Below are 27,337 nucleotides of genomic sequence, written 5' to 3'. Positions count from 1 at the left end.
AAGTCAATATAGGTGCGCTATTTCTGAAGATAACGTGAAGTCTGGTGATACAAAACATCTGTGGTGAAATATTATGTGAAAAACAGGTGAATTGTACAATTTTATTAATTTACAATGGCTGTGCAGAACATAGCGGTAAAGTTATGCGGTATATTACAATCTCTGACTGATGACGGTAAGTGTTTGTTCCAATTTCTTTATTACAAATATTGCTTTAGATTACTTTCTGTTTACTGTCTCTAATATTTAATGTAAAAAAAGTACTTGTTAATGATTGCCATACTTAAAACAAAATATTGACAATAATTGTGAACTTGCTATTACAGAAATAACAGCGCGCGAATGGCGTTTGCTAGGACAAGAGCAGGATGGTACTCAGCTTCTGTCATGGGTTTCCACAAAAGACACCAAAGAAGTCTTAAACATAGGCCTATACACCAACAAGACAAAGACATTGACTACTTTGTACAATTTTAATGAGAACCTTAATATTATTCAGGCTTCAGTTAACGCTTCCCACACATTACTGGTTTATGTTGTTAAACAACTTCCTAATGAAGATTGTGGGACATTGGAAGCGTTATATTGCCCATATTTACTATGTCTACTGCCAGACAAACCCAGTGAACCTGTGGCAATTGAGGAGGGCTCAACCAAGCAAATAATGGTACAATATGTATATGGAAAGAGTAATAAATACAGTCCTGGTATTAGGAATGATCGGTTTATCCTTTTCAAGCATTTGGAATGTGAGTAAAACATACATACGTACATTGGAAATGAAACTGTTATCAGATCTAAGTCTTGTTTGGACCATATCAGTGTCTGCTGCAAACATAGAGCAGTGACCATGGAACCTGTAGAGCGCTCAAAACATTGGATTGTTTGAAAAACAAATATACACGAATTTAGATCCAGAACTAGTTTCATTACCAATGTGTAACAATTACAATAAACTAAGGGTTGTATTCCAGAACTCTACTCAATACTCAAGCCAGGACTTGAGTATTGCAGTGAGCACTGAAAATCATACTCAAGTCCTTGCCATTAGGGTCGTATTTCCAGTGCTTGAAATCATACTCAAGTCTGCTCAAATCTTGACTTGAGCATTGAGTAGAGTCCTGGAATACGACCCTAAGAAATATTGCACCTCCAGTTAAACACAGACAACTGCAAAAAAATTGTGATCCCAATCTGTTTATGAAAAGCAATTTACACGGAAAAACAGAGACACATTATTTTAGAGGATGGGAAAAAAATAAAAGAAAGGAGCTGCCCTAACTAAGGAGTAAAGATGCATACCTAAACAAAAATTGAACGAACAAATGGTGGATTTCTTTAGTGTCATACCATTCTATCGATAAGTCATTATCAACATGCAAACATTTAATTAAAGTAGATCAATATTCGATTTGGAAATATTTTAGGTTAAATGGGAATATCCCGGAATGTCACAGGAAATTTTTTATTATTGTTTTGCATTTACAAATACTCAAATATTACGAAAAGTGAGTTTGCACAGAAAAAATGTAATTACATTTTTTCTGTGCAAACTCACTTTTTTTATATACTCTCAAATTTGAGAGTATATAAAAAAAGATAAAACTTTGAAATGTAAATCTGGAGATCTTCTATACATTTCCAACCTCAAAATTCATATTTTCATAGAGAAATTTTTGAACGGTTTCCAAATAGTGTAAGCTTTTTTGTATTTAAGTTTTGGTATAGAATTAATATCAGTGACTGATTTAAGTAAATCTTTAATACTTCCATTTAATTTTGGAAATAAATGAAAGTAGTTAGTGTCTACTTATATTCAAAGTTAGGTTAAAATTTGACTCTTTAAAATGAAGCTAATAATTGATGGTGGTTTTGATTCAATGTTTATATTCGGCACTCCAATGATTTGCAACCATCCTTTTTCTTTTTTGATTTGTAGATAAACTTGAAATAGTAAAAATAATAATAATAAAAATCTCGTAGTGAATTATTTTAATAACAGAATATCGATAATATGTACGCTTCCAAGAACAACACCATCTCAAAATAATTGTTAACAACAATCATCAAAATATATAAACAAACAGGCAATCTGAAAAAATCAACGCAAAATTTGGCAAGATTTATGAATAAACTACTTAAATATGTCTAATTACACGAGATATGTGGGCTTTTGTGTGATTTATAGACAGAAAAATAACACGTGCCTGTGCAATATTATTTTCGGTCGATTTTCGCTTTTTCTAATGCCACATTCCATAACGTTGCAGCGACGAATTTTTATTTATACTTTATTGTTCTCACTGTCAATATTTTTGTCCATTTTATTACAATACATACGAATAATTCAATAAAACACCTGAAAAAACATTTGTTTTGACATTTGATGTACTTCCCTTTGACAACCGTATTATGTACCTCATGTACTGCGAAATGGACACAGTTGGCATTTATGATGACGTTCCGTATTTTCGATTCCCGGGTTTGACATAGACCAATGTAATCCTATCTCTTTTGGCTTAAGACGTCACGCAATAGTTAAACAAAGATATTAACATGCTTATGTTTTCAACGTCAAAATGCATCGTATACATATAACGTCTGATTTGTATATGTCAACATAATATGTCCTTTGTTTCCATAGCCTAAGCACATTATGCATTCCTTAATTTTTCTATAGATAGCGTAATGCATATTGAAACAGTATAACATTTAAGAGCTCTTCAAATGTGCTCAGCAGACCTAAATTTTTTTATTTTCATTTTCACTACAAACAAAAAAGAAGGTAGTAATGCATTACTGCATTCCGGTTTTAAAGGACAAGGGTGGATGAAATTACTGGCACATGGGACTTGTCAGCTTGTGCCTCAGGGTGACATGCACAGCGGCAGTATTCCTCAGATCTTTGTGATTTAAAGCTCTGAGTGGCACTGCAATTGCAATGGGCAGGCGTGTAGCTTTCCACCAGGCGCACAATTTGTTCATTCCATCCCATAAAACAATCTTCAACATGCAGATCACAATGTTTCTTTTCTTTTTACCATCAGTGAGAAGTATTGTAACTTCATTGTACAACTGTACAAAAGTCAGCAATTAAAGTCGTTGGTGCTGTGGCATGCTGCCACAGGCATGTGACCATTGCCCTCTGAATTGAGAAGCAGTTATCCTTAAATATCAGGCCAGCATGGTGTACTATGGCGTAGTAAGAAAACCCCAGCTGTCGAACTTATCAAGGGTTAAATAAGAAAGAGGCACATAAAACAAATTAAATTTCCGTTAACGCGAATTGTACATAATTGCATTTGTCCGTGTTGAAGGTATAAAAATCTACCGCACTCCAATGTTCCTGAATGAGTGTGACGATGGCACAGAGAAATGGGGCTTCGATGGTGTGTACCCTGAGCCTGAGACCATTGTCAAGGTTTTCTCTTGGGCACAGTGGGACTGTGTTAACCAGGTAACTGACTTTTTGTGTTCTGTTATCAAAACTGGATACAATTTAGAGATAAACTAAAACTATTTCTGCGGAGTGAATAATACATTTCATAGATTTCTCACAGTGGCGCTATGGCAAAAGGTCTTTTAAAACTGTTTTGTAAAATTCTATTGATTTTGATTCAACACTGACTGTTAGGGGGGATTCCCCGTAAGTGTAGGGACACTTTTAATAACAAAAAAAAGGAGGGCCTTTTTTTTGTTGATTAACCAAAGCCCTTTGAGGTTGTATAGACTTCTTAACATTCAATAAGCCAAAATATTTTTAAACAGTTCATTATTAACCCATTATATATCCCACTGCCGTTTTCCTCTAAAAAGAGGGTTTAGTCCGTAGTCACACAGTTGTGAACCTTCTTCGACACGTAGGTTTTATTACGATGTTTTTCTTTACCTCTAGCGAGATGTGTTGCTACTACCTTACCTATTTTTGCCGCCTAGCGGTAATGTCAGCATTACTGTGCTCCGGTTTTGAAGGGTAAAGGTACTGGTGAAATTACAGGCACATGGGACTTGTCAACTTAAGTCTCAGGGTGACGGCAGCAGTGATCTTTGCAGTTTAAAGCTCTGAGTGGCACTGTAATTGTCGTGGACAGGCGTGTAGCTTACCATCAGACGCACGACTGTTCGTCCCGTCACTTGATGTTATAAAAAAAAATACTAATCATAAATGTGCATAACTTGCAAACTGCAAGTTTTGGAACATGCTGTCACAAGGATTCGAACCATCGACCTCTCCATTCAGAAGCAACCATTTTCCCACTATGCCACCATCGCTGTTAATCATGATTATCAACTTATATATAAGAATTGAACGAGTCCTGGAAAAATTTATGAAAATGTATATTGTTATAAACTGGGCAAGTCTTTTAATTCAATCGATTATCTACGTCTCTACAAGGGTCAACACGTAGTGCTTCATATTACTCGCCGGAATATTGCTGATTTAGTGTATTTGTCAAACATCATAAACGGCGATGTCGAATGTCCCGAATTACTGAGTAGTGTTGCGTTTAATGAGATACTACCGTCCTGTTGCAGTTCCCCTGGCGGGGACTAAATATGGACAAAACAGTTTTCTTTATAGGGCTTGCAAGAGTTTGAACGATGTGTTGAGCAGGAGTGAACTTAATATTGACATATTCAATTCTAATTCGAACTCATTAAAGCATAAACTTGTGTGTTTGTTTAATGGGTGATCATTTCGTGGCGCAGGTATTGGAATATATATGACTTACATTACATATATATATATATATTATATTCTCTATATATATCGACCTCTCTTACGTAAAGTATCGTATGTCGTAATTGCCAAGTTTACAGGGGAGCGTTTTAAAGTTTTGAATACACTGAAATGAGCGTAACACGTGAATTTAGCATTTCTCAGTTTTATTCGAGAACGAGTTTTAAAATGCCATGCCGAATAAAAAAATATCATGTATATTATTTTAAGTTAAGCGTATTTGTTACATATTAATTTTATTTGCTGTGACCACTTCCTATGTGCTCATTGTTTAGTCATTATGTCATTATAAGCGATACCTTTAATTGGCTGTAATTTATAATTCCATGAATAAATAAATAAATAATCATTGGGCTTACCCAGGTACTGTACTACATTCACTACCGCGAGCCAACAAAGAGCTTCGCGGAGGGCGAGGAAGTCAAGTCACCGTCGGAGATGACGCCGATGCTTTCTGCGCTGCAGTTTCACGCAGATCTACCGCACGAGACTGTGGTATGTTTACATCATAGTAATAAATAATTTTATATTTCAGTATTTTTAGTTCAATATCGAATATCGCCCGTAATGCAACAGTCTTAAAGTCCCGTCTAAACTAGTGTTCGAGGCTCCGGAGGCGTGCCATCACGTACAAGTTCTTGCTTTAAATTGTCTTGGCTTGAGCCCAGAGCACTCTGACGCCGGGTTGAATCGTCCCAAACATGACTACAATATTCCATACAAGATTTTACGAATCATACTAAATTGATATTTCACCATACAGCTAAACATTCCTTTGAGTCTGCCTCACTTACCATCGGGCGCAGGCGGCGGTGCCGCATGCGGTGCGTACGAAGACGCGCCATTGCCTCTGAGAGTCCACGACTGCAGCCTCGATCTGCAGATCATCTGTGATCAGCGCGGGTTGCTTTGCATTTGTCACCATTATCTTTACAAAGTGAGTTTTTTTACACTACTATTGTGAATTGGTAGACCGGTGGTAACCTAGCGGGAAAACGGTTGCTTTTCAAACAAGAGGTCGACCCCTTTGGTGTAGTGTCCACGTTGCATAAATTTTGCACTCTCAATTATATAATGGCGTAATTAAAAATTATCCGTTTTATAGAACTGACGAAAGAAATTTAAAACAAAAACATACGAAATAAGAAAAAATTAAATAACAGTCAGCTAGGAGCCGTGACCATGGGAGCTGTAAAAACCCTGAACGTTTGTTTGTTTGAAAATAATAAATATTCGCGATTTAGGTGCGAAAAATAGGCCGTAATGCTCAGACCACACAGAGTCGGCAGCGGAAGCGTTCCGGCCACGGGAATTTTTGTAATGTATGAGTTCAATGAACTCTGCCACACCGAAACGCGCGGCGGCCGCGTCGGGAACGCTTCTGCGGCCGCCTCTGTGTGGCCAGAGCATTAATGTAATGTATTGGACAACCAAACCAATGACCTGGTCTAGAAGTAGGTAATACCTTGATCAGAACCAATTTGGATAAGTTCATTTCCCAAATTGGTCCTAGCGGGAATCGAATCCGGGACCTCCTCATCCAGCGCTCATAGTGATAACCTTTATGCTACAGCGGGAAATCGTTAAATAAAATCTAATATGTTGTCGGGGATAGTGCAATTACGTAACTAGCATTTGATTATGAGTCTCCATTTTAGTGATTTAGTCGCCAAATCAAATTCGTTTAAATGTTGTGGCAAACAAATTAACGGGAATCTATTGTTATCAGTCCGTAGACAACATAAATTAATGCTTACTGTGCAAAACCGAAAGTCTGCCATTGAAATAACAAAGTAACAACGCTAAATTCCTCTCCTGTGAAATATACATATAATAATATAAGCGACGATATCGTTTTTGATTACATTTGTATACTTTTGTTATACTTTTTTTCTCCAGTCAAACGGTACATAAGATTGGTACTATGTAAGTTTTTTTAAAATCTATTTTGTCAGTTTCGAATTAAGTCACTTTATTGTTGAGGGTGATGTTTTTGAATGTTCGTTAAGTATTCGTTTCGCCATTGGTGAAAGAAAATATCGTGATGCAATCAGAAAATTACTCAACTATATCTTTAATTCTTTTAGCCTCTGGATGATTCGACCACCTCCTTAGTTCTAGAAGACAGCGCGGACTTGAAAGACTCCGGCGTTAACTTCGCCTACTCTATAACTCTATTGCAACATGGCGTGGTGGTACATAGCGTTGTGCCTGATCTCCCTTGGGCCTTGGCAAAGTCATTACGGCCTTCTTACACTCTTTATGAGGGTAAGTTTTTCTTGTTTACATTTTAGTTCTAAGTGCTATTGTTTACTTCATTTGCTTTTTAAAAAAAAGTTTGGCACCATTTCTATTTCTGCCACTAAGCAGTAATGTAGGCATTATTGCGTTCCGGTTTTGAAAGTAAGGCTGCTGGTAAAATTATAGACACAAGGGCCAGCGTCCTGATTTTGATTCAAATCGGTATTGAGCTGATCGGGTAGTCTCGAAATCAGAAGGGTTTCTGAGCGAGAAGATGAACCTATTCCTACTATATCTTTCTAATTTGTGAGTTAAATCACCTATTGTTCTGATTAGAAATGTCAAAAGTTTCCGATCGGCCAGTTGTGAATCGCAATTATGCGCCTCGACTCGGAAAAGACGCAGTTTCCAATCGGAAGAGGCAATCAAAATCAAGCTGCATGTCAAGAGTACTTTTAACCGACGCGTACTGTTGTCTCTGCCTATTCCATGGTATGGGAAAAGGGCGAAAAGTATAGTGTATGAATGAATTACTATTTTAGTATAATTTCCTTTTCTTCCGATAAATACGGAATTTTTTAAAGTACCAAGTGATGGGACGAACAAGACGTGCGCCTGGTGGTAAGCGACATGTCTATCCATAGCAGTTGCAGTGCCACTCAGAGCTTTACATCGCGAAGATCTTAGGGGCACTGACACTACGCCCGTCACACTGAGACATCAGTTGACAAATCTCATGTGCCTGTAATTTCACCAGCACCCTTACCCTTCCAAACCGGAACGCAGTAACGCTCATGTTACTGCTTGGCGGCAGAAATAGACAATCTCTTTCACAAGGAACTCTACTGCTACTCAAGCATTAGCTATTCCATATAGCAAATAAAATTAGGGTTATGATTTTTTTCTTAAAAAAAAATTAAAATATTTTTCAAATGCACGTAAGACGTTTTACCTTTCCAGCATTGATATGATCTTATTTTCCAACAGATAACCACCTGCTGGTAAACATTCCTATGCTATACACGCACCTCATCGACATAAGTGTTCACCATGAACCGTGCTGCCATATCGTCATAGCAGCCGAAGACAGCAACAGCGGTCCTTCCCTAGCTCCCATTCTCGGCTGGGGAGCCCATGCTATGGTCGACTTGAACACACTTGATGTTGTCACTATGAATGTAGCTGAGAAAGATTTGATTATGACTTTTAAGAATAACAACTCTGTGGAAAACAAGTTGGCCGTAATACATTACTTGATTCAACATGAAGGGAATTTAGATTTGGCTGAAGAGGTGAGGTTTGTTTGATTATTTTTTGCTAGCTCGGACCCAAAAACGTTTTCTTCCACGCTAGCGTGGCAAAGATATTTTACATTGGAACTTGAGGATGGACTGTGGTGCACGTAACTTTTTCTTTCGATGAAAAAATGAACATAGTGACACGTTCAAGTACGCGATTTGTCATACATTGTTTATGTAATATAAATTCGTTGGTGTATTTAATTCTTATTATTGTTCACATTAAATTGACAATGATAATTTTGTTTACACCTCACTAGCTCGGAAAGGCTTTCTTTCCCATTACAAATCTACGTGCAAAAGCGTTTTTTGCACGCTAACGTGGAAAAGGTTTTAGAAATTCGAACTTGCCGATGATCTGTGGTGCACCTAACTTTTTCTTTCGATGAAAAAAAAAGATAATGACACGTTCAACTATGCGATTCGTCGTTACCGTATATTATTATTGACATTAAATTAACAATGACAACGAATTATGTTTAGTAAATTATTTTAATTCGTCGAAGAACAAAAAATAATTTCAATAATCACTTAATCAAAAAGTAAAAGAGAATTGATGAGGTGTAAATTCAGAACGCATCCGAAGATAAACTTTTTCTTTTCATTAAAAAAGGTTTTATAGTTTTTTTCTTTCATCTACCATTTTCTTCGCTATAGTGAAGTGAAAAGTTGTGTGTTTCGCTCTTCTGCAAAGTTGATTTGCGTCTAGTGCCTTGAAACCCTCGCTAATCACGTTTCATAACAATCACTCGCGTCAAACAACAACTTTGCAGTCTTGCATAACAAATAACTTTTGTATTCATTTTCAATGACAATATTGTATAATTAGTTAATTCATTGATAATGAATTAACTAATAAATAATAAGCCGTGGTAGCCTAATTGTTTGATCTACCGGCTCTCAAGCCGTGGGTTCGAATCCGGTCTCGCACCTCAGAGTTTCTCGGAATTTATGTTCGAATTTATTTTCGGTGGAGGAAAAGATCGTGGTGATACCTGCTCGTCAAAGAAGTTTCATAACCCTCGGAAAACGTGTGTAATCGGTTGATGGGTTGATAATGATGATGCGAATTAAAAATTAATAACCAGTAATTAATAATTAATTTATTGATTCGGCTCTTAGAGAAGATCCGTGTCCAATAGTGGAACCTATAATAAGTTATAATGATTAGAGTTGCAACAAATATTCGGTTACTATTCGGTATTCGGCTTATTCGGCCTATTTTTTGCTATTCGGCCGAATACCGAAAATAAAATATCTATTCGGCCGAATACCTAAAAATAAGAAGATATAGTAAATTATCACAAATAGTAACTTCTATGAGATCAAAACAAGGTAACAAATAAAATGAACCCTACCTACTTATTTTATAATTTTGTCATGAAGTCATGATTAAATAAACGCTAACAAAATCAACCTAGTGCTTATTATTTGCAAATGAAAATAAAATTAAGTTTTTGAAAGTTAATCAAACTGAAGTGAAATAAACAATTACTTTCTTGGTTAAGATGTCATAAATTTAAATTGTAAACTTGAAAATAATATTCGCTTTTTTGTTTCTTTTTACAAAATGCATCATTACTGATTTAATTTAACTTGTATATATATGTATGTATAGCTAGCTTTGCTGGGATGCGGTTTGCGCGCCAATTTTCGTAAATTAATTAATCAGGCCGAATAATCGGTATTCGGCCTGAAGAAATACTATTATACTAATTATACTAATACGGCGAAATACTATTCGTTGCAACACTAATAATGATGTTGATGACTCCGAATTAGTTCACAGATTTTAAGAACACTATATAACATATGAGAGCAATCATGACTCGAACATTATTGCGGAATAAATATAACAAATATTTTGCTACATGTATATTTAGTAGCAATAGAGCCCCTTGTGAAAGAGTTCGTCTAGGGAATTACTGCCATCTTACCTATTTCTGCCGCCAAGCAGTAATGTTAGCATTACTGTGTTCCGGTTTTGAAGGGTGAGGGTGCCGGTGAAATTACAGACACATGGGACTTGTCAACTTATGTCTCAGGGTGTCGGGCGCCGTGGCAGTGCCCCTCAGATCTTTGCGGTTTAAAGCTCTGAGTGGCACTGCAACTGTTATGGACAGGCGCGAGCTTACCATCAGGTGCACGACTTGTTCGTCCTATCACTTGATGTTATAAAAAAAAATGTTAATGAAAGTGTACCTTGTTTTATTCGCCAGCTGATATCGTGGCTATGCGTGAACCAACGGACGTGCGTGTCGGGCGACGTGCAGCGCTGCATGCAGGAGTACCTAGTGGGCGCCACTTTCGCTGTTACACGACGCGCGTTGCCCAATACTGCGATGCCTTTGATGCGGATGCTGCCTTTTACCATGCACCTTAAGTTCGCTGACGTTAAGGTAATTTCGTAATAGGGTAATTATCTAAGTACTGTATAATGTGTTATGTTACGTATGTAAAGGTCACCAAAGAGCAATGCCTGATGGTGATTTATGCGTAACAATGTCAAAATAGTGTCGGCCCATTTAGATACACGGCAGCGTGTTTGCCGAGTTTAGAATTTTGTAGCAGTAAAGCTCTTGTGATAGAGTTCGTCCAGAAAGTACCACCTTAACTATTTTTGCCACCAAGCAGTAATGTACGCATTACTGCTGTTAAGTTTGGAAGGATAAGGGTCCTGGTGAAATTACAGGCACACGGGAATGAATGATAAGTTACGAGAGCTTTAAATTGCAAATATCTGAAGGGTACTGCCACTTAGCCCGTCACCATGAGACATGACGTTGACAAGTCTGATGTTTCTATAATTTCACCAGCACCCTTATTGCTTTCATTATATCAGGGGTACGATTTGCGTGCACAGGTTCGCGATTTGTGCGTGTCTGTGTGTATGGAGAAGTTATGGAACAGCAGTGCAGTGGTGCTGGCAGCACGACAGCGTGTGTGCCAGTTCGTGGAGGACGTGTGGACGCGGCTTTGGACCGCGTTGAATACTCCTCCGCGCAACCGCTTGACGCCACAAGCGGTGCTTGACAAGTTAAGAGTCAGCTTATACTGCTATCAGGTAAGTGGGCTACCCCTATTCCTGTGCTGTAGAGAAAATACCATAGTGAAGAAATTTCGAAACAATATGGCCAATTGGGCAAAAAAAGTTGTTAGTAAAGAGAAAAAAGAGGCCGTAACAAAAAAAAGAACATCTTCAAGAAGAAAAACAAAATCTGAATGCGACGCCAAGAAATTATTAAAGAACGATTCAAAATTTAAAAACGAGTTGCCAGGAAGCAGAGAAATGGCGATAAAAAGGTGGGATGACGATGTAAGGAGGTCACATCGTCCGACGCTGGTTCGAATCCAGCCGGATCGAAGGAATTTTTTCGACCTTTAAATAAAAATAAATAAAAATCATTTATTTCCGACAATGTAGTCCATACGAGTTTGTAAGTTAGTAACATGACACCTTATACCTATGTTAGTATTAGGATTAGTACACAATCACAAAAATAATACCTAGTAATTAGTTACAAATATAAGAAACAGGACGAAACCAGCCACCCAGATGATTCACTGACTCACACGTAGAACATGCAACTCAGTGAACCTCCGGAACACAGCTGCATCCATCTTTTGTGTTAATAATTATAACAAACTATAATCCATTTCAATAGGGATGAGTTCTGTGACACTTCTAATTTTTACGTTCCACGCATACGACTTATAACTAATCTGTCAACCAGGTTACAAAAATAAATAGTAAATTTGTTATAATGTACCAAAATCAAACAACATTTGTTGTAGACGTAATTTTTAAGTAAAAATTGTGGTATATTATGTAGATAGAAAATGAAATAATAAATAACCCCAACTGCTTGACGCGTATAACTGATTATTTATCCATAGAGATTTACACCATAGAATCGATAAATCGAGTCGGCTTTTGTATGACTCGTGTCAATACGAGACATTTACATACCTTGTTAGCGGGTTTTTGTTTTGCGTGATCTTTTTGGAGTAATTGTTCAAATTCCGTTTCGTTGCTGTTGATTTTATGCTTTATTGTTGACGTTTTGTTTGGTTGCATAGTTTTTAGGGATAGACACAACATAAATTACCCTAATTACTTAAAGTGTAAAACGAAATACTTATCCATAGATATTTACACCATTACTTTGTTCATTAGTTGTTCTTAAATTATTTTCTGTAAATCGATTCCCTCTTCGTTACAAATTATCTCGATAATTTAAATCGTTTTTTTTTCATGCAATTTAACATCACTACATCTCTAGAAACTTCAAATTTCAAACGTCATCGGAATCATCCCTATTGAAATGGACTATAGTGGATGAATTTAAAAAAAATAATTTAATATCATTGTGGTCAAACATAGTGACATTCAATAAACTTAAAAAAATTACAATATCGCACTGTTAATACAATAATGTATTAACTCGAAAAATGTATTTTTTCAGAATCGATAAAAAATTACTTACTTGGCGTGAAATTTTTTTAAATGTATGTGTAGTTAAAAGTTTTTAACAGACGTCTAAACAATTTCCTACTTGTCAAATATATTTAAAAATAAAAAGGAAAAAATAATTTTATATTTTTGAGTAAGGCATGTTTTGTCCGGAACTAAGTAACAAAAAGTTTGCGTCATTTTGAGTTAAGTATATATCTAATTTAATTATTTCTTACAATATTCGAACAACAGTTTTATTGACGGGTAGAGAAATAAATTTTACATCCAGCAAAATAGTATAGATAATCTTGAATTTCACATATTTTGAGTTACAACACTAATGTAGTATTCTCACGATGTCTTCGTAAAGACAGTAGAGATGGTACTGTCGCAGACAAATTCAATTACAATACAAATATTGCACACGACAAATATAAAACAAAAAAGGCAGGGTATGGCAGCTATTATTGCCAGATAGCAATTTCTTCCAGGCACTAAATCATTGGTCCACTTTATAGTCATTACAATAGGTTAATTACTTGTCGCAGTGATGAAGAAATTCTTTGGCTCTTGATACGGCCACCTAAATAACGAATAGGGTCAGGTGGGGTAAGAGGAACACCGGGGGAAGAGGGACTTGAAGCCTTAACACTTTCATTCCCCCATATAAAGGCCGAAATGAACTCGTAAGTCCACCGGAATTTGTGTGAAATAGTGTTAGTTTTGTCTCTTAATCTTTAATTATAAACCTACATCGAGTATTTAACCAGAAATAGAGACGAAATGTCATTTAATTTGTTTGAAAACTATTCTGCCATATCATTACTGTAACTACTGCGCTCTGATTGGCCAGCCCGAATTCGAAACAATTGACGGGTGTCGTCATTTGTTTCACTCCAAATCGACTAGTTAACTTGAGCTTTGCTATAATGGACGAAAAATTGCAAAATTACGTATTTAATTACTGATGAAATTTGATTCCGTTTGTTTTATAATTAGGTGTTTTGCTGTTTTTCCCTACACCACCGAATGAAACAGGACGCCATTGTTAGAGAGATTATTTTTATTACAATATATACAGAATATTTTTGGAATATACGGAGACGTACTCACAGGTCAGTTGTTGGCGCTGTCTATATTTCAGTGCAAACGAGATTTGATATTTATTAGTGATGTATCACTTATGAGTTACCAGGAATATTTGGCTTTTATTTTACTCGATGTATAGCTATAAAATATCCAAATTATTTTGTTAATTATGAAAAATTACATCTATAAAAGACTACCCAATTCAAAATGCTTTGATCTACAAGTCCAACCAAAGCATTTGACATTGAAGTAGTAAGTATGTAATTGCAATTCCATGGATACCTATGGCGTGGACTTATGGTTGAAGCCAATTTGCGGCTCCAGGTGGAGTCATGCACTGTGAACGTGTTAACTCCTAAACAGTTTAGCGCTGTAGTCATATGTTATAATACAAGTTTAGTGTACTTCAAAATTTTTATAACATTTTATTTGTTCTGCCTAGAGTTCAAAATCACTTGACCCAAAGTCCTCTTAACCGACCTGGCTATACATTATAACAGTATACGAATATAAAAAATTTCCTAATTGCGACACAAATTGCAAGGGCGGCAAGTGGGCAATTACGAACTGAGACTTGATAATCACAGTACAGAGTAGTAAAAAAACCGACCTCAAAAGTATTTGCCAAATTTTTTTGAAATCGGTTACCGGAAAGTGCGCAAACCCGGACTCATCCCCTAATTCGCCACTATACGGAACTTGACACAGGAGATAATAAAAAATCGGTTCTCACTAGTCAAAGTATATTGAGAGAAAAACGCCTTGAATTAGAGAATAGCAAAATCAACCATTAAAATAATTACTCCTTATAATAAAATCTAGGCGCTATTGAACATCCACTCTTAGAGGTGGATGATTTTCTTCAAAATTAAATGGCACTATACTCTCCCCAACAAAAAGAGAATCATGAAAATCGGTGCACAAATACCGGAGTTATCGCGTAACATACATACAAAAAAAATCATACGCTCGAAATGAGAACTTCCTCCTTTTTTTGAAGTCGGTTAAATGGTTTAAATGGCCCAAATGTTTGTAATTTTTGTACCACTCGTATGGCATACAATGTTTTTTATCACATTTGCGAGAAACAATCAGTACAGATAAATAAATAAATAATCAGTACAGAGTACTAAAAAACCGACCTCAAAAGTCATTCACGTCGTACTTTGCCACCCTTAGAGGTGGAATATTGTCTTCTTTAAGTGGGACCACTTCGGAGGTATCCTCTTTCCAACAACACCAAAAAAGAATCATCAAAATTGGTTCACAAATTTTATAGAGTTATCGCGTGACATACGTACGAAAAAAAATACAGTCGAATTGATAACCTCCTTTTTTTGAAATCGGTTAAAAAACTAAAAAAAAACAGACTGTATATGAATAAAAATTGATACTAATTAGCTAACTGTCAAAATAAGAATAAAGAAGGCAATAACGGAATTACTAATCATTAGAACGTCGTAATATTCACAATTCAGTCATTATAACTTAATAATTTAACTGCCCTCTGTGGCCGAACGGTTACCTAGCCGGACTGCCACGCAAAAGTCCCAGGTTCGACTCCCGGGCCGGAAGAAATATTTGTATGGCCTATATTTGTTTCTCTCGTCAGTTTGGGTGTAATTTGTGGTTGTCTATATGCGTGTCCATAGCACCCGCGACACAGGGTTTCTCTAGTGCGGGGCTAAGTTCAGTGTGTACATTATTATTATTATGAAAAAAAAAACTATTTTTTTGCAGCCCTGAAAAGGGCTTTAATAAAGTCATCATCGGTCAAAAACCGAATAGTATAAATTTTAATTTATAAAAATCAACCTACATTTAAAATTACATACATTAAAATTTTTATAAAAACTGGCAACCCTACAAATGTCATTTTACTCCCTCTTCAAAAAACAGACTATAACCCTTCTGAATTAGTCCTGATCTGGATGTTCCGGGTTAGTTAGTTCTGTTGGTCAGGTACTCATAGTACAGGGAAATCGTAATTAGAGGCCAAGTGTCGGTGTGGTTATCTGACACTCTAATAATTACTACGCAACTGTAGCGACACAGTGTCATCTCTAACTTTACCGTTCGTATCTAACCAGCCCGAGGCACTGTCACGGTGCAGTACGCCGATGTCCCCCACCGCTTCTGCCCCGTCAATTTCGGCTCCGCAGCGGCGATCCTCCATCGGCACTGGGCAGGAGCTGCTGCCGTTCTTTGAAGTCGACGTTTGTACTGCTAGCAAACAAGAGCATGTTATTGCCGCGGTAAGTGTTATTAAATTTCAATCGTATACTTGAGAGAATCTTTGTTAATTAACTCTAAATTAAACGTCGTTGCTCTCCTGACCAAAGTACCGGCACGCTATGATGGCCGTTTTGACGTTTGTCCGCTCATCAAGTTTCTTATTAATTCATAACTACGTTGAAAGAGGTAATTGATGTATGTACATCCATTATTGTCAATAGTGACGTGCAGTAAAGTTTATGGAAGGTATAATTTTACGACACAACTCGGCATTTGTTTTTCGAAATACGAAATTTAAAAAAATTAAATCTAATGCGGTCGTCACTTATAAGGTCGCCGGCAAAGTCGCGTCAAGGCTCAATGCAAAACAAAGCAGTCTCGAATTGACGGTGATTTCACGGTTTTAACCCGGCGCTTTGTTAATGTCTAATGTTAATGGTTTTTTTTTGTTTAAATCGGGTTTAAACCTATTAACGTCCTTAATCGAGGGCAAAAATAGTTACCACTAAAGTTTTGTTATAATTTAATGATATTATTACAACATGTTTATTGCTTTCTGATGTAGACGATTCGATTTACCTTATTGTTATATATATATATATATATATATATATTAATTATCTCCTTATATACATATATATATCTCCTTAGAATAATAACGCATAGAAACCTAGTCCGTACACGCTAAGTGAGGCAAATTGAAGCGCCCCCAAAGGGCCTACAGGAGCGGATGGGCCTTCAGTGCTCAAGGTCAACTTGCACCGCGAACAGCTCCAGAATTTTAGCTAAAAATGACGAAATGTGCGGTAAATGAGTGTAAAAATACGTCAGACAAACATAAAATAGATAATAACATCACATTCCATTCACATTCATTGTATTTTTATATTAATATTCACTAAAACCGAAAATTAACCTACTACTAAAACTAGCCTACATAAAAAAATAAAATAAAAAATAAAAAGTGTTTATTTACGTTTTCTTAAACCTAGTTTACAGCAAGTTTGCAGGGGAACTCCTTTTAAGCAAACTAATTGCTTGTGCTAGGAGACCCCGCTCTTCCTAGTTAGGGTACTATGTGACCAGGTAAGTTAGGTAAGCTTAGGTAACTTAGCTAATCTAGATTAATTAAAATTACCTACATGAATTTGATTTTTGCCTCACTTGTGACAGTTCGTTTGATATGAAACTATCATTCTATGCGTTATTATTCTAAGATTATCTCATATGACCTATTATTGTTCACCGGGTATACCTAATTTTTGTGGAGGAAATAAAGAAATTTATTATTATTATTATATAAATGATATTTTTGGTTCGAAAGAATTATTATTATTCTATAGAATCCATTCGTTTGAAAATCGCATCGAAATAAATCCACCACAAGGCGTGGGTAGTCTTTTAGGACCTTTAGGATGTTGAGTCTGTTTGTAGTAAGTAGTTTTATATTTGGAAACAAAATGTATCTTCTGCATATACAAAGGTTAATAGCATTTACCTTGCACTGACACATTAATAAACCACAGAACCTACGCGAAGTGAGCGTACATCTCATGCGTGAGACGTCAAACCAAACCGGGTCAGGTCCCACCGGTGGGACGGGTGGGCGAGGCGTGGAGAGCGGCGTCCACGCCTTGGCTACACGCTGGGCGTCAGCGCAGTTGGACGCGTCACGAGCCTTGTGCAGAGCCATCTGCCGAGCACTCGCCGCTACTCCTGCGCACAATCAGCAACGTGGCTTCACTTTCATGTATGGTTAACATAATGAATTGAGGAGTATCTTGTGTTCACTTTTCGCTTTTTTTTATTTTTTTTTGGCGTGTTTTTTGTTTTTAGGATAATGGTGTGTTTTGCTTATTTATTAGGCTTTCTTTGTGTTTCATGTTGTTGGTTTTTGAGTTTGTTTTGTGTAGTTGAAAACTTTTTTGAAACGTTCTTAAATTTTCTTTATGGTTTCGATAGTTTTCAACTTTTTTGTTTGGTCATCATAATTTTTATGTGTGTTGTTTTTATTATGGTTTCTCATCGTCACCGTTGTTGTAGTCATATTATGGTAATATTTTCATTTATATTTTTTTTTACATTTATAAAAAAGGGATATATATGCAATTTTGATTACTTTTCATATTGATGGAATTGGTTATGTTTTCCTTTTCTTAAGAGCGGTGGTAGTTTAGTGGAAAAACAGTTGCTTTTCAATTGAAAGGTCTACGGTTCGACCTGTGGCGAAACCTATGACTTTACTTTGTAAGTTACGTAAGTTTGTGAACGTTTTATGTAGCATTATCTCTCGCCAAAGACAATTTCTCCACAAAACATAGGAAATACAATACTTAAAAACTAATAGAAAATAAAATTGAGTTACAGCTATTGAGAAAATCTAAATTTTTTTCTTAGTTTTCGATCTTTATATTAATAATTATAACAAAGTAGTGGAGTAATTTCACGAAAATGATTGAATATCATGGTGGTCAAACGTCGTTACATTCAACGAACTTAAAAATTACAATACAATTGAGTGATGTGGACAACAAGGTTTGAAGACTTCAGCAGTACTGATTTTCAGTCTTCATCTGTAGCTAAGCTGTTCGTTTGCTGCACCAAGCCAATATGCCGAGTATACACCAAGTAATAACCTATCTTAAGTGATAACTAGTAATAAGTTAAAGTTTAAAGGCTGTCCTTGTAAAGTTATCTTTTTTAACCTAAAATTTAAATATCGAATTCTTAGGTTTTCGCGATTGTTACACATAGGAAATGAAATTCATTTTTCCGGATTTAAATGGCGTATATTTGTTTTTCAAACACACCAACGGTTTGGGCGTAAATTATAAAAAAAAATTATATATTTCATAAATTGGATCGCGCACTTCGATATACCAATATTACAAATTTACACCTTACGGAGTTATGTTAAGATTTGTTTTAAGTATAAAACAGAAGCATGTGAGATAGATCGAAGTAGTGGTCTGTCCTTGTCTAACAAGTTGCCAACGCTAAATAAAATCATTTTAGGTAGTGTGAGTCTATTAACTTTTTTAAATTGCTAAATAAATGCTTTCACTGTAATAATACAAAAAACATATCAACAATAAAACCTTCTATTATGCAGTAGCATATCAAATAAGTATACTAATTTGTATTATGAAATAATATTAGTAGTTTTGGTCATCCATAAGCGGCCAAATTTTCAGTAAAAATTAAAAAGTTACAAACAATATGGCTGGCTGAAAAATAAATGAACACCCTATTAGAAAGAGACACATTACTACTCTGAAGCCTTTCACTCGGCTCGTTTTATTAAGTTAGTGCGCGGTCCAGTTTAATATACAAGTCCGTGGTTGCACGTCGAAGAAGGTTCACTACTATTGGAAAATGCATGAAGTCTCTTTGCTGTACACACACCTTTATTTATTGTTTCAGCAACAGCTTAACATACTTAACATTTACATGCATTATTATGATTATATAAGACTAGTATATGAGCCAATTACAGCCGAATTGTCTCACTTAAAAACAACATAATTAAAATAATAAACTATTTACACATTGGAAATGAAACTATTTTTCCGGTTTTAAATCGCGTATATTTGTTTTTTCAAACAAACCGACGTTTCGGGCCCTTTACAGGTCCCATTTTTAGTTTATTCTAATTTCTATTAATAATTAATAATAAATTAAACTTGATTTCATTCAATAAATAATTTGTAAAACTTAATGTAGCGTAAATTGGAATGTTTTCTTTGTAAAATTAAAAATAAGGTATTTTATTAATAACTATTGTAACTATAGTGAAAAAATAGGGTGGTTTGCATTAATATTAGACATAACTGGTTGAAGACTGTACCACCTCAAGTAACCGTGACCATGAGACCCGTAAAGGGCCCGAAACGTCGGTTTGTTTGAAAAAACAAATATACGCGATTTAAATCCGGAAAAATAGTTTCATTTCCTATGTGTAACAATCGCGAAAACCTAAGAACTCGGTATTTACACATTATTGAAGAATATACATTTAATTCCTATTGTTTACGTCAGGTTAAATTTCAAATAAAAATATACATAAAAACAAAAAAGAAATCAATTATCTACCAATATTTGACGTGTGCCGCGACAACTTTGTCCTTATGTCGGGGTAAGTAAAACTTACCACCAGTACCAGTGGTTGGAGATTTTGTGAACATTTTCCATATGCGAGAGGTGTTGCTACTAAATATTAATAAATTTAACTTCATAGGTACGAACTCTCAGTTAAGAAGCAAACTGTCTCTAGGCCAGTGTTTCTTAACCTGTGGTCCATGGCCTAAGGGGTTCGTGTAATGAATGCCGGGGGTCCGTGGCGAGCCTACGTAATATAATGGAACAGCAACCGTCACACTAACTATTCATATGAAATTAAGTTTTAATCGCAAACAGTATACGCTATTAAGCTATAAAAAATAATGATAAATCCATTGACTTACAATTATATGGACGTCGGGTCCGCGCTAAAAAGTGTCCAAACTTATTGGGCGTTAAAATCGTATACAGAGCGTCATTCACGCTTTAGTCTTCGTTTGTTCGACTGACAGCGAAGCAAGCAAAATTAGACAGTACTGCGATGACATTACAATTTAAATTCAACGTTTTAGCTTTTTCATATTCCTTTACATGTCACTACGTTAAAATAGGTTTACTTGGGACATTTTTTTCGTGGTTTTTGTATTAGACCCGTCAATAAATCAATAAATAATATTATAATCATTGAGTTTTCTTTTTTCTAGCGATGAAATGGAGCCGGCACACGCGTTCATCCTTTTCAAAGTTCTCGAGCAATATTATTTAGCCACAGAGTCAGCTGCGTTCCCTCTGCCACAAGGCTTTAGTTCTTTCTTCACTTACCTCGGATACCGTGCACTGCCCTTCCACACCTTCGTGCAACATGTGCATCGCAGCGTGCTGGAGTTGCAGATTGATGTAGTCAAGGCTATCATTGCTTGTGAGTATTGTGAATAGGCTGTGATAGTCGAATAGGCCGTGGGTTTGAATTCGGGTTCGAAGCAGCGAGTTTTTCGGAATTTATGTGAGAAATTTAATTCCATGTTTACCATGAGCTTTTCGGAGAAGGTAAACGTCGGAAAGGATCCTGCACGGCGAAGAAGATCCCCAACCCGTATTGAACCAGCGTGGGGGGACTGTGTCCTAAACTCTCACCTGAGGGAGTCCCGTACCCGTCAGTGGAACATATAAATGAGTTGATGATAATTAATAGGACAATTTCTATTTATTTATTTAACATTTGTAACACAACAGTTGTAGTACCAGTAAAGGTCCTTGTGAAAGAGTTTGTCCAGGGAAGTACTGCCACCTTACCTATTTCTGCCGCTAACCAGTAACGTCAGCATTACTGTGTTCCGGTTTTGAAGGGTAAAGGTGCTGGTGAAATTACAGGCACATGGGACTTGTCAACTTGTGTCTCAGGGGGACGGGCGCTGTGGTAGTGCCCCTCAGGCACAGTTATTTTATTTTTTACTTTATTTATTTATTTCATTGATACGGCTATTTTTACAGGACCATCCCAATAGAATAGTGTAGCATTCCGTATGGTCACAATCACATGACATAACTAAAAACATTATAACTAAAAATAATGATCTGATTATTGAAAATTAATAACAATTAATTAAGGCCAATTTATAATAAACCACAATAATGAATAACATACAATGAAATTTAATTAATTATGTACAAAGCAAAAACAGTGTTAGTTATGGATAGGCGTTTGGCTTACCATCTGGCGCACGACCTTTTAGTCTCGTCACTTGATATTATAAAAAAAACAACAACCTATTAAAATCCAAGTCACTACAAACAGAAATTACAACAAGAAAATAAATAATACATACATACATATATAATAATATATCTGTCAAGACTCGAACCTGCGTCTGTATGCCAAACAGGGCCATTGCTCTACGAACTGAGCTACAGATCGAGTCAGCCACATGACCCATATAATACACCTTAAGGACTAACATACGTACAATATAATAAAACACTATTTGTAACTTATCTACACGAAATGCATTTGTCGGCGAACGTGTGGCGCAATCTGGTGTCAGGTAACCGGCACATGACACCCTTCGGCCAAAATTCCTCCTTCATGAAGGTCGACAGACGTTCGGTCGACACTCTCACCACAAACGAATTAAAATAAACGTTGTGGTGGAACTCCAACCGCTGGACCCTCATTTTTGGCTTTGTCATAGATCTTTTGTATTGGGTTTTTTCGACTTTCATTGTCATATGGAAATACTTCCCTGGACGAACAATCTAACATGGAATTCTAGTGTTGTTTACGCAATCTTTGACATTTGTTTCCGTTATAACCAGTGATCGGAATTGAAGGTGTTAATCTATCTAAAGTATGAACGTTTTCTTAGAATGGACATACCCACTTCGTCATTAACGCGTATAAAATTTCTTTTTTTGCTGTTTATTTTCTAAATGTTCCAAATGTTGATAGTCTAATGTTTATTTTTTAAATAGCTAAAGTATTTAAAATCGTAAGTATCTATAGAAATACCACTACAATATTATTTTTTGAGCCAATAATTTCTAGCAAATACTTAATAGAAAGTATTGATTTGTCGCCAATGTACTTAAATTTCAATGAATAACACGCATATTCAAATATAACTGGTTAGTTCCGAGAAGTCCCGGTATTTGTAGAATGTGTAGCGATTATATTATTATTAAGAATTTATAATAAATGTAATTGCTGACTAGCTGTTACTTTTGAATAAATAAATAAGTAAGGCCATGATAAGGCTGCCTTTCACCTTCGGCTATTTCCACCGAGCCGAAAGCGCATCCCTGCGTACTCGGTTTTTTAACTGGTTATGGCTTGAACCGATCTCGTGGCAAGACGTTACTTTCTTTGCGTAACATAATAATCTTGTATTACTTCTATTACCATAGCAAAAATCCGTATAAAGGGAATGTCCACGTTATTATTTAGTTTAGTTAAATTGGACGTAGTTAAACAAAAAGGATCCAATGCACATCCAGTCACTTTCGAGATATGGCAGTTTAAAGTTTAAAAGTGTTTCTCACTCTTGTTTTACTTTCAAAACTTATAATGTTATGTAACTTCAGAGATATTTATATGTTGGTTTTTTTGCCGATCTCTTAGACCTTTAAACCTCTTAGGTTAGACTTTAGGAACCGTTTGGTACATATAAATAATTTTTTTGATAATTTTGTGGATTGTTTTTGCCTTCTTCCTCAATTCCGATCATTGGTTATGACACTTCCGTTGCATGACTAATGCTAGTGTGAGTATTTCCTGCTCGTCGCAGCCAAAGACGACGACAACAAAACGACGGTGAACAACAAGCTGCGGCTGATCCAGCTGGTGGGCGAAGGCCGCGCCCGGCGCGCGCTGGCGGCGTGGCCCAGCAAGGCGGCGCTGGGGCTCCGGGCCCGGGACCACGCCGCCACGCTGCTCAGCGGCGGGGGCGCGGGGGGGCACCTCGAGCAGACGAGGCATCGGCCCGTTAGAGATACTGCTGGTTAGTACACGCCAGCCCCGTAGTGTGCCACCGCGATAAAGCTATTATATCTACATTTAGCTGTCAAATTCGAGTGATAAACCGAAATTTTAAAATTTTATCACAATAGCGAACATGGCGAGTACCGTGACGTCATATTTTTATGTCATCACGAGGGCCGGCAACCAATGACTTCAAAAGATTAACACAGTGCCAAACATGTCTGCAAGGTTGCAGCTGATTTAAAAACATTTGCATAGTAATTTTATCAACGTAAAAATTGAGCGCGACAAACGAAATGAAAAGACATTTTTTGTTTCATGATTTTCGCGGCAATGATTAAACGACAAAGATAGCTATATACGCAATTTTATATCGTAGTCCTTATTCTACAAAATGTGTAACAATGTAATTACCAAATAAGCTAACTTAGATTTATCAACTGAATTAAATATTGTCACGGGGAGGTTTATCACACATATTCTGACATGCCAAGGCCACTTAAAGACTGGTCGGTAAAATTAAGACGACATAAATTTGCAGCACCGTTCTACAAGGTGCTACTGAACAGGGCCCAAGTATGCCAATTTGAAATCATCTTACTTGTGTGTTGATAAGAGTGTCAATGCCAGGATTTTGTACTTGGTATTCTACTAAAAGTTAAGAGCAGTGTAGTAGTAGTAATCCCTTAAAGCGCAAGTCACACCGCGAACGAAGCTGGCTAACTTAGCTTAGCTCACGTCATCGAGTATATAACCAGAAATAGAGACAAAATGTCATTTAATTTGTTTGAAAACTATTCTGCGACAACTGCACTCCGATTGGCCAGCCCGAATTCGAAACAATCGACGGGTGTCGTCAATTGTTTCACTTCAAAACGACCAACTTTAAGTTTTTAACTTTAAGTTTAACTTGAGCTTTGCTATAATGGACGAAAATTGCAAAATCACATAATTAATATTTAATTACCGATAAAATGTAATTCCGTTTGTTTTGTAATTAGATATTTTGCTGTTTTTTCCACATCACCGAATGGAACAGCCCCCCATAGTAAGATATTATCTTTATTACAATAAATACAGAATATTTTTGGAATATACGGATAAGTACACACAGGTCAGTTGGGTTCAGAAGGGCGACATATTTTACATAGCTAGCGGGATCGTTGGCTTAGTTTAGGTAACTCGTTTAGCTTCGTTCGCTGTGTGAACCAAGGTATGAAAAAATTCCCTGGATACGTGAGCTAAGTTAGCTTATCGAGGTCTTAGGTTTTCGCGATTGTTACACATAGGAAATGAAACTATTTTTCCGGATTTAAATCGCGTATATTTGTTTTTTCAAACAAACCGACGTTTCGGGCCCTTTACAGGTCCCATGGTCACGGTCGACCAACCGTTTCATTTCCTAAGTTTCGTTCGCGGTATGGCCTGCGCTTATCGCAGCGCAATTCTTACGTAACTTTGGATTGCGGTAGATAAAACTTATCGACTTGTGGAAACCGATGTGTGAGTCTCTCTGCTTCTACTTGGTAAGTTTTGATAATGAAACTTCCTTTTCTGCCCAGGGATAGCTGCCCTACCCTCAGGCGAACGTCTTTCTCCATTGGACACATTCTTGGACCTTCTTACGGCGAAGGCAAGCCTTAATGAGCTAGACTTCAATCTAATCATCGAAGCTACATTAGCTTCTGTGCAGCAGGATATATCATAATTTCCTATGTGAATCTAAATGTTTTTGAATAAGGCACATTTTTATGTCTAATTTTTGACCACTCAATTTTATTGAAAAAATTTAGTTCTTATATCGTCTCGATGTTTTGTACAAAAGGCGTAAGCGACATTTCGAAAAATTTTCAGGGGAGCATGTCAGGTTAGGCATGGTATGTTAGGTTTTAACGACTGGTTTAAAATATTTACGTCCCGTTTTAAAATTCAATTTTGGTTTTAATTAAGTTTAAGTTTTAAAATGGAATTTAAAACAGGTCGTAAATATTTTCAAACAATCGTGAAAACCAAAAACATGCTCACCTGAAAGTTTTTTCGAAATGTCGCTTATCATTTCTACAAAACATCTATATATCTATATATTTCGTGTAAATTATTATATTTATTTTCAAATCATAATTTTTCTTATAGTATTCATTCCTTTCCAATCTTAGATCTCCTGATCAATTTTCGCCAATTTTCTTACCCTTTGATATTGGCACAAAGTATTCTAGTTCTATTTATGAAAAAAAAAAGTGTTGCCTATACAGGTGATTTGTAAAATTCTAACAACCTCACAGGACTATATTATTAACAAAACAAACAACAAATTCTGCTCGATGACTTCTTATGAAACATAATAAATTTACCAAAAATAAAGGTAACAAATTGTTATACTATCTGCCACTTTTTACATCTGTATCTGGGTGTCTACTTCCGTTCTCGGTCGAAAACAATTACTGTCAAATAAGTATTACTCGACCTAATAGACCTAAAAGAGGCATGATGCGAATGAAGCTTCATACTTGACATTGCCCTTTGATTTGGTGGAGTATTTCTTATTTGACAGTAATCGTATTGCAGACCCCAGGGTAGTAACTTCAAAAATGCAAGCGTCCTCCCTGGCCGACGAAGCCCGACCCGCGCTCCCGCGCTTTACACAGTTATCACCATTTACAGTGGTTATACACGGCGACCTTTAGCAGCGCATGGCTACACTTGGGATTTATAGGCGATTGCATCTTGGCAGCTTAAAATCGCGCTAGTGTGTAAAGGCAGACTATTAGCGACTGCATCACGTTTGTATCGCTGCTAAATGTGACCTATTTAAATATTTTTGTATGAAAGTAAAGTACGATGAATTATGAAGCGAAGCAAAAGTTATTCTTTATGATGTTAGTAATTATAATCCGGTGAGGTTGTTAGTATTTTACAAATAAACCTATATACACATCATTTGCTTACAGTAAGGGATTACGGTTTCCATTTACTTTTAGTATAGTACGTACATGATAATGGTGGTACATAAAATGTAGAAGTCTTTTTTTGAATTGCTACATATGTAAGAGATCTCATGTTGATTGTTGCATTCCGTTGTCTTGTTATTTCGTCGCCTTACTGTCTTAAACTCGTATTTTAAAGCACAAATTTACTGAAATGCAGAAAATGGATTGTATATACAAATTTTGCAGGCTGATTTTATATGACATTTTCTTCGTTCAGTCGCAGAATGTCGTCCACTTCGAAAAATGTCTACCGCACGCAAAAAGTCCATTTCTCAGAATGTCCCTTTCGCAAAATGTTCCTTTGGCAGAATGTCCCTTTTTCGCCAATTGTACATACACTCCTTTTACTATCATAGAAAGGTGGGAAAAATTAAAAATAAATTGTTTTAAATATATATAAGGCAAATTATGAGTTTGTGTATTGGTAACATTCAAAACAATAAATATGAGGTTACTCAGGAAAATAAACGTAAATAATCTTATTTCGTTTATTAACTCATAATTTGCCTTATTATATAAATTTAAAACAATTTTTTTTCAACGTTTCTCACCGTTCTCTGATACTAAACGAAGTGTATGTACGTACAATTGGCGAAAAAGGGACATTCTGAGAAGTGGACTTTTTGCGTGCGGTAGAAATTTTGCGAAGTGGACATTCTGCGACTGAGCCATTTACTTCATATTTACTCACTGGCTTTTACCGATTCTAAATAAATGCATCCAATTTACAAAGTTTTGCCGTCTTCCTGAATAATC

General features: G+C 36.2%; 1 protein-coding gene across 1 annotated transcript; it reads left to right on the top strand.

Annotated features, from left to right (window-relative positions):
- The first annotated feature begins 114 nt into the window (after positions 1 to 114).
- LOC113230146 (protein pigeon) lies at positions 115 to 26,888 on the top strand. Its single transcript, XM_026463935.1, has 14 exons — positions 115 to 175; positions 327 to 749; positions 3,318 to 3,457; positions 5,105 to 5,236; positions 5,505 to 5,678; positions 6,829 to 7,009; positions 7,970 to 8,274; positions 10,500 to 10,679; positions 11,144 to 11,344; positions 15,916 to 16,080; positions 17,587 to 17,810; positions 20,824 to 21,038; positions 23,401 to 23,613; positions 25,157 to 26,888. Exons 1-14 carry the CDS (start codon positions 115 to 117, stop codon positions 25,300 to 25,302), a joined length of 2,760 nt encoding a protein of 919 aa, XP_026319720.1. The 3' UTR covers positions 25,303 to 26,888.
- Positions 26,889 to 27,337: the final 449 nt, after the last annotated feature.

This window comes from Hyposmocoma kahamanoa, unplaced genomic scaffold (assembly GCF_003589595.1).
Source record: "Hyposmocoma kahamanoa isolate Upper Pololo Valley unplaced genomic scaffold, ASM358959v1 63, whole genome shotgun sequence".
NCBI classification, from domain to species: Eukaryota; Metazoa; Arthropoda; class Insecta; order Lepidoptera; family Cosmopterigidae; genus Hyposmocoma; species Hyposmocoma kahamanoa.
This window is presented reverse-complemented; position numbering and strand designations above follow the sequence as displayed.

What these genes read in the sequence shown, in the direction of transcription:
- LOC113230146 (XM_026463935.1), top strand. Translation starts at nt 115, where the DNA reads ATGGCTGTGCAGAACATAGCGGTAAAGTTATGCGGTATATTACAATCT. An exon ending in CCTTTTCAAGCATTTGGAAT is followed by an intron (nt 750 to 3,317) that starts GTGAGTAAAACA and finishes TCCGTGTTGAAG; the next exon opens with GTATAAAAATCTACCGCACT. An exon ending in AGTCAAGGCTATCATTGCTT is followed by an intron (nt 21,039 to 23,400) that starts GTGAGTATTGTG and finishes TGCTCGTCGCAG; the next exon opens with CCAAAGACGACGACAACAAA.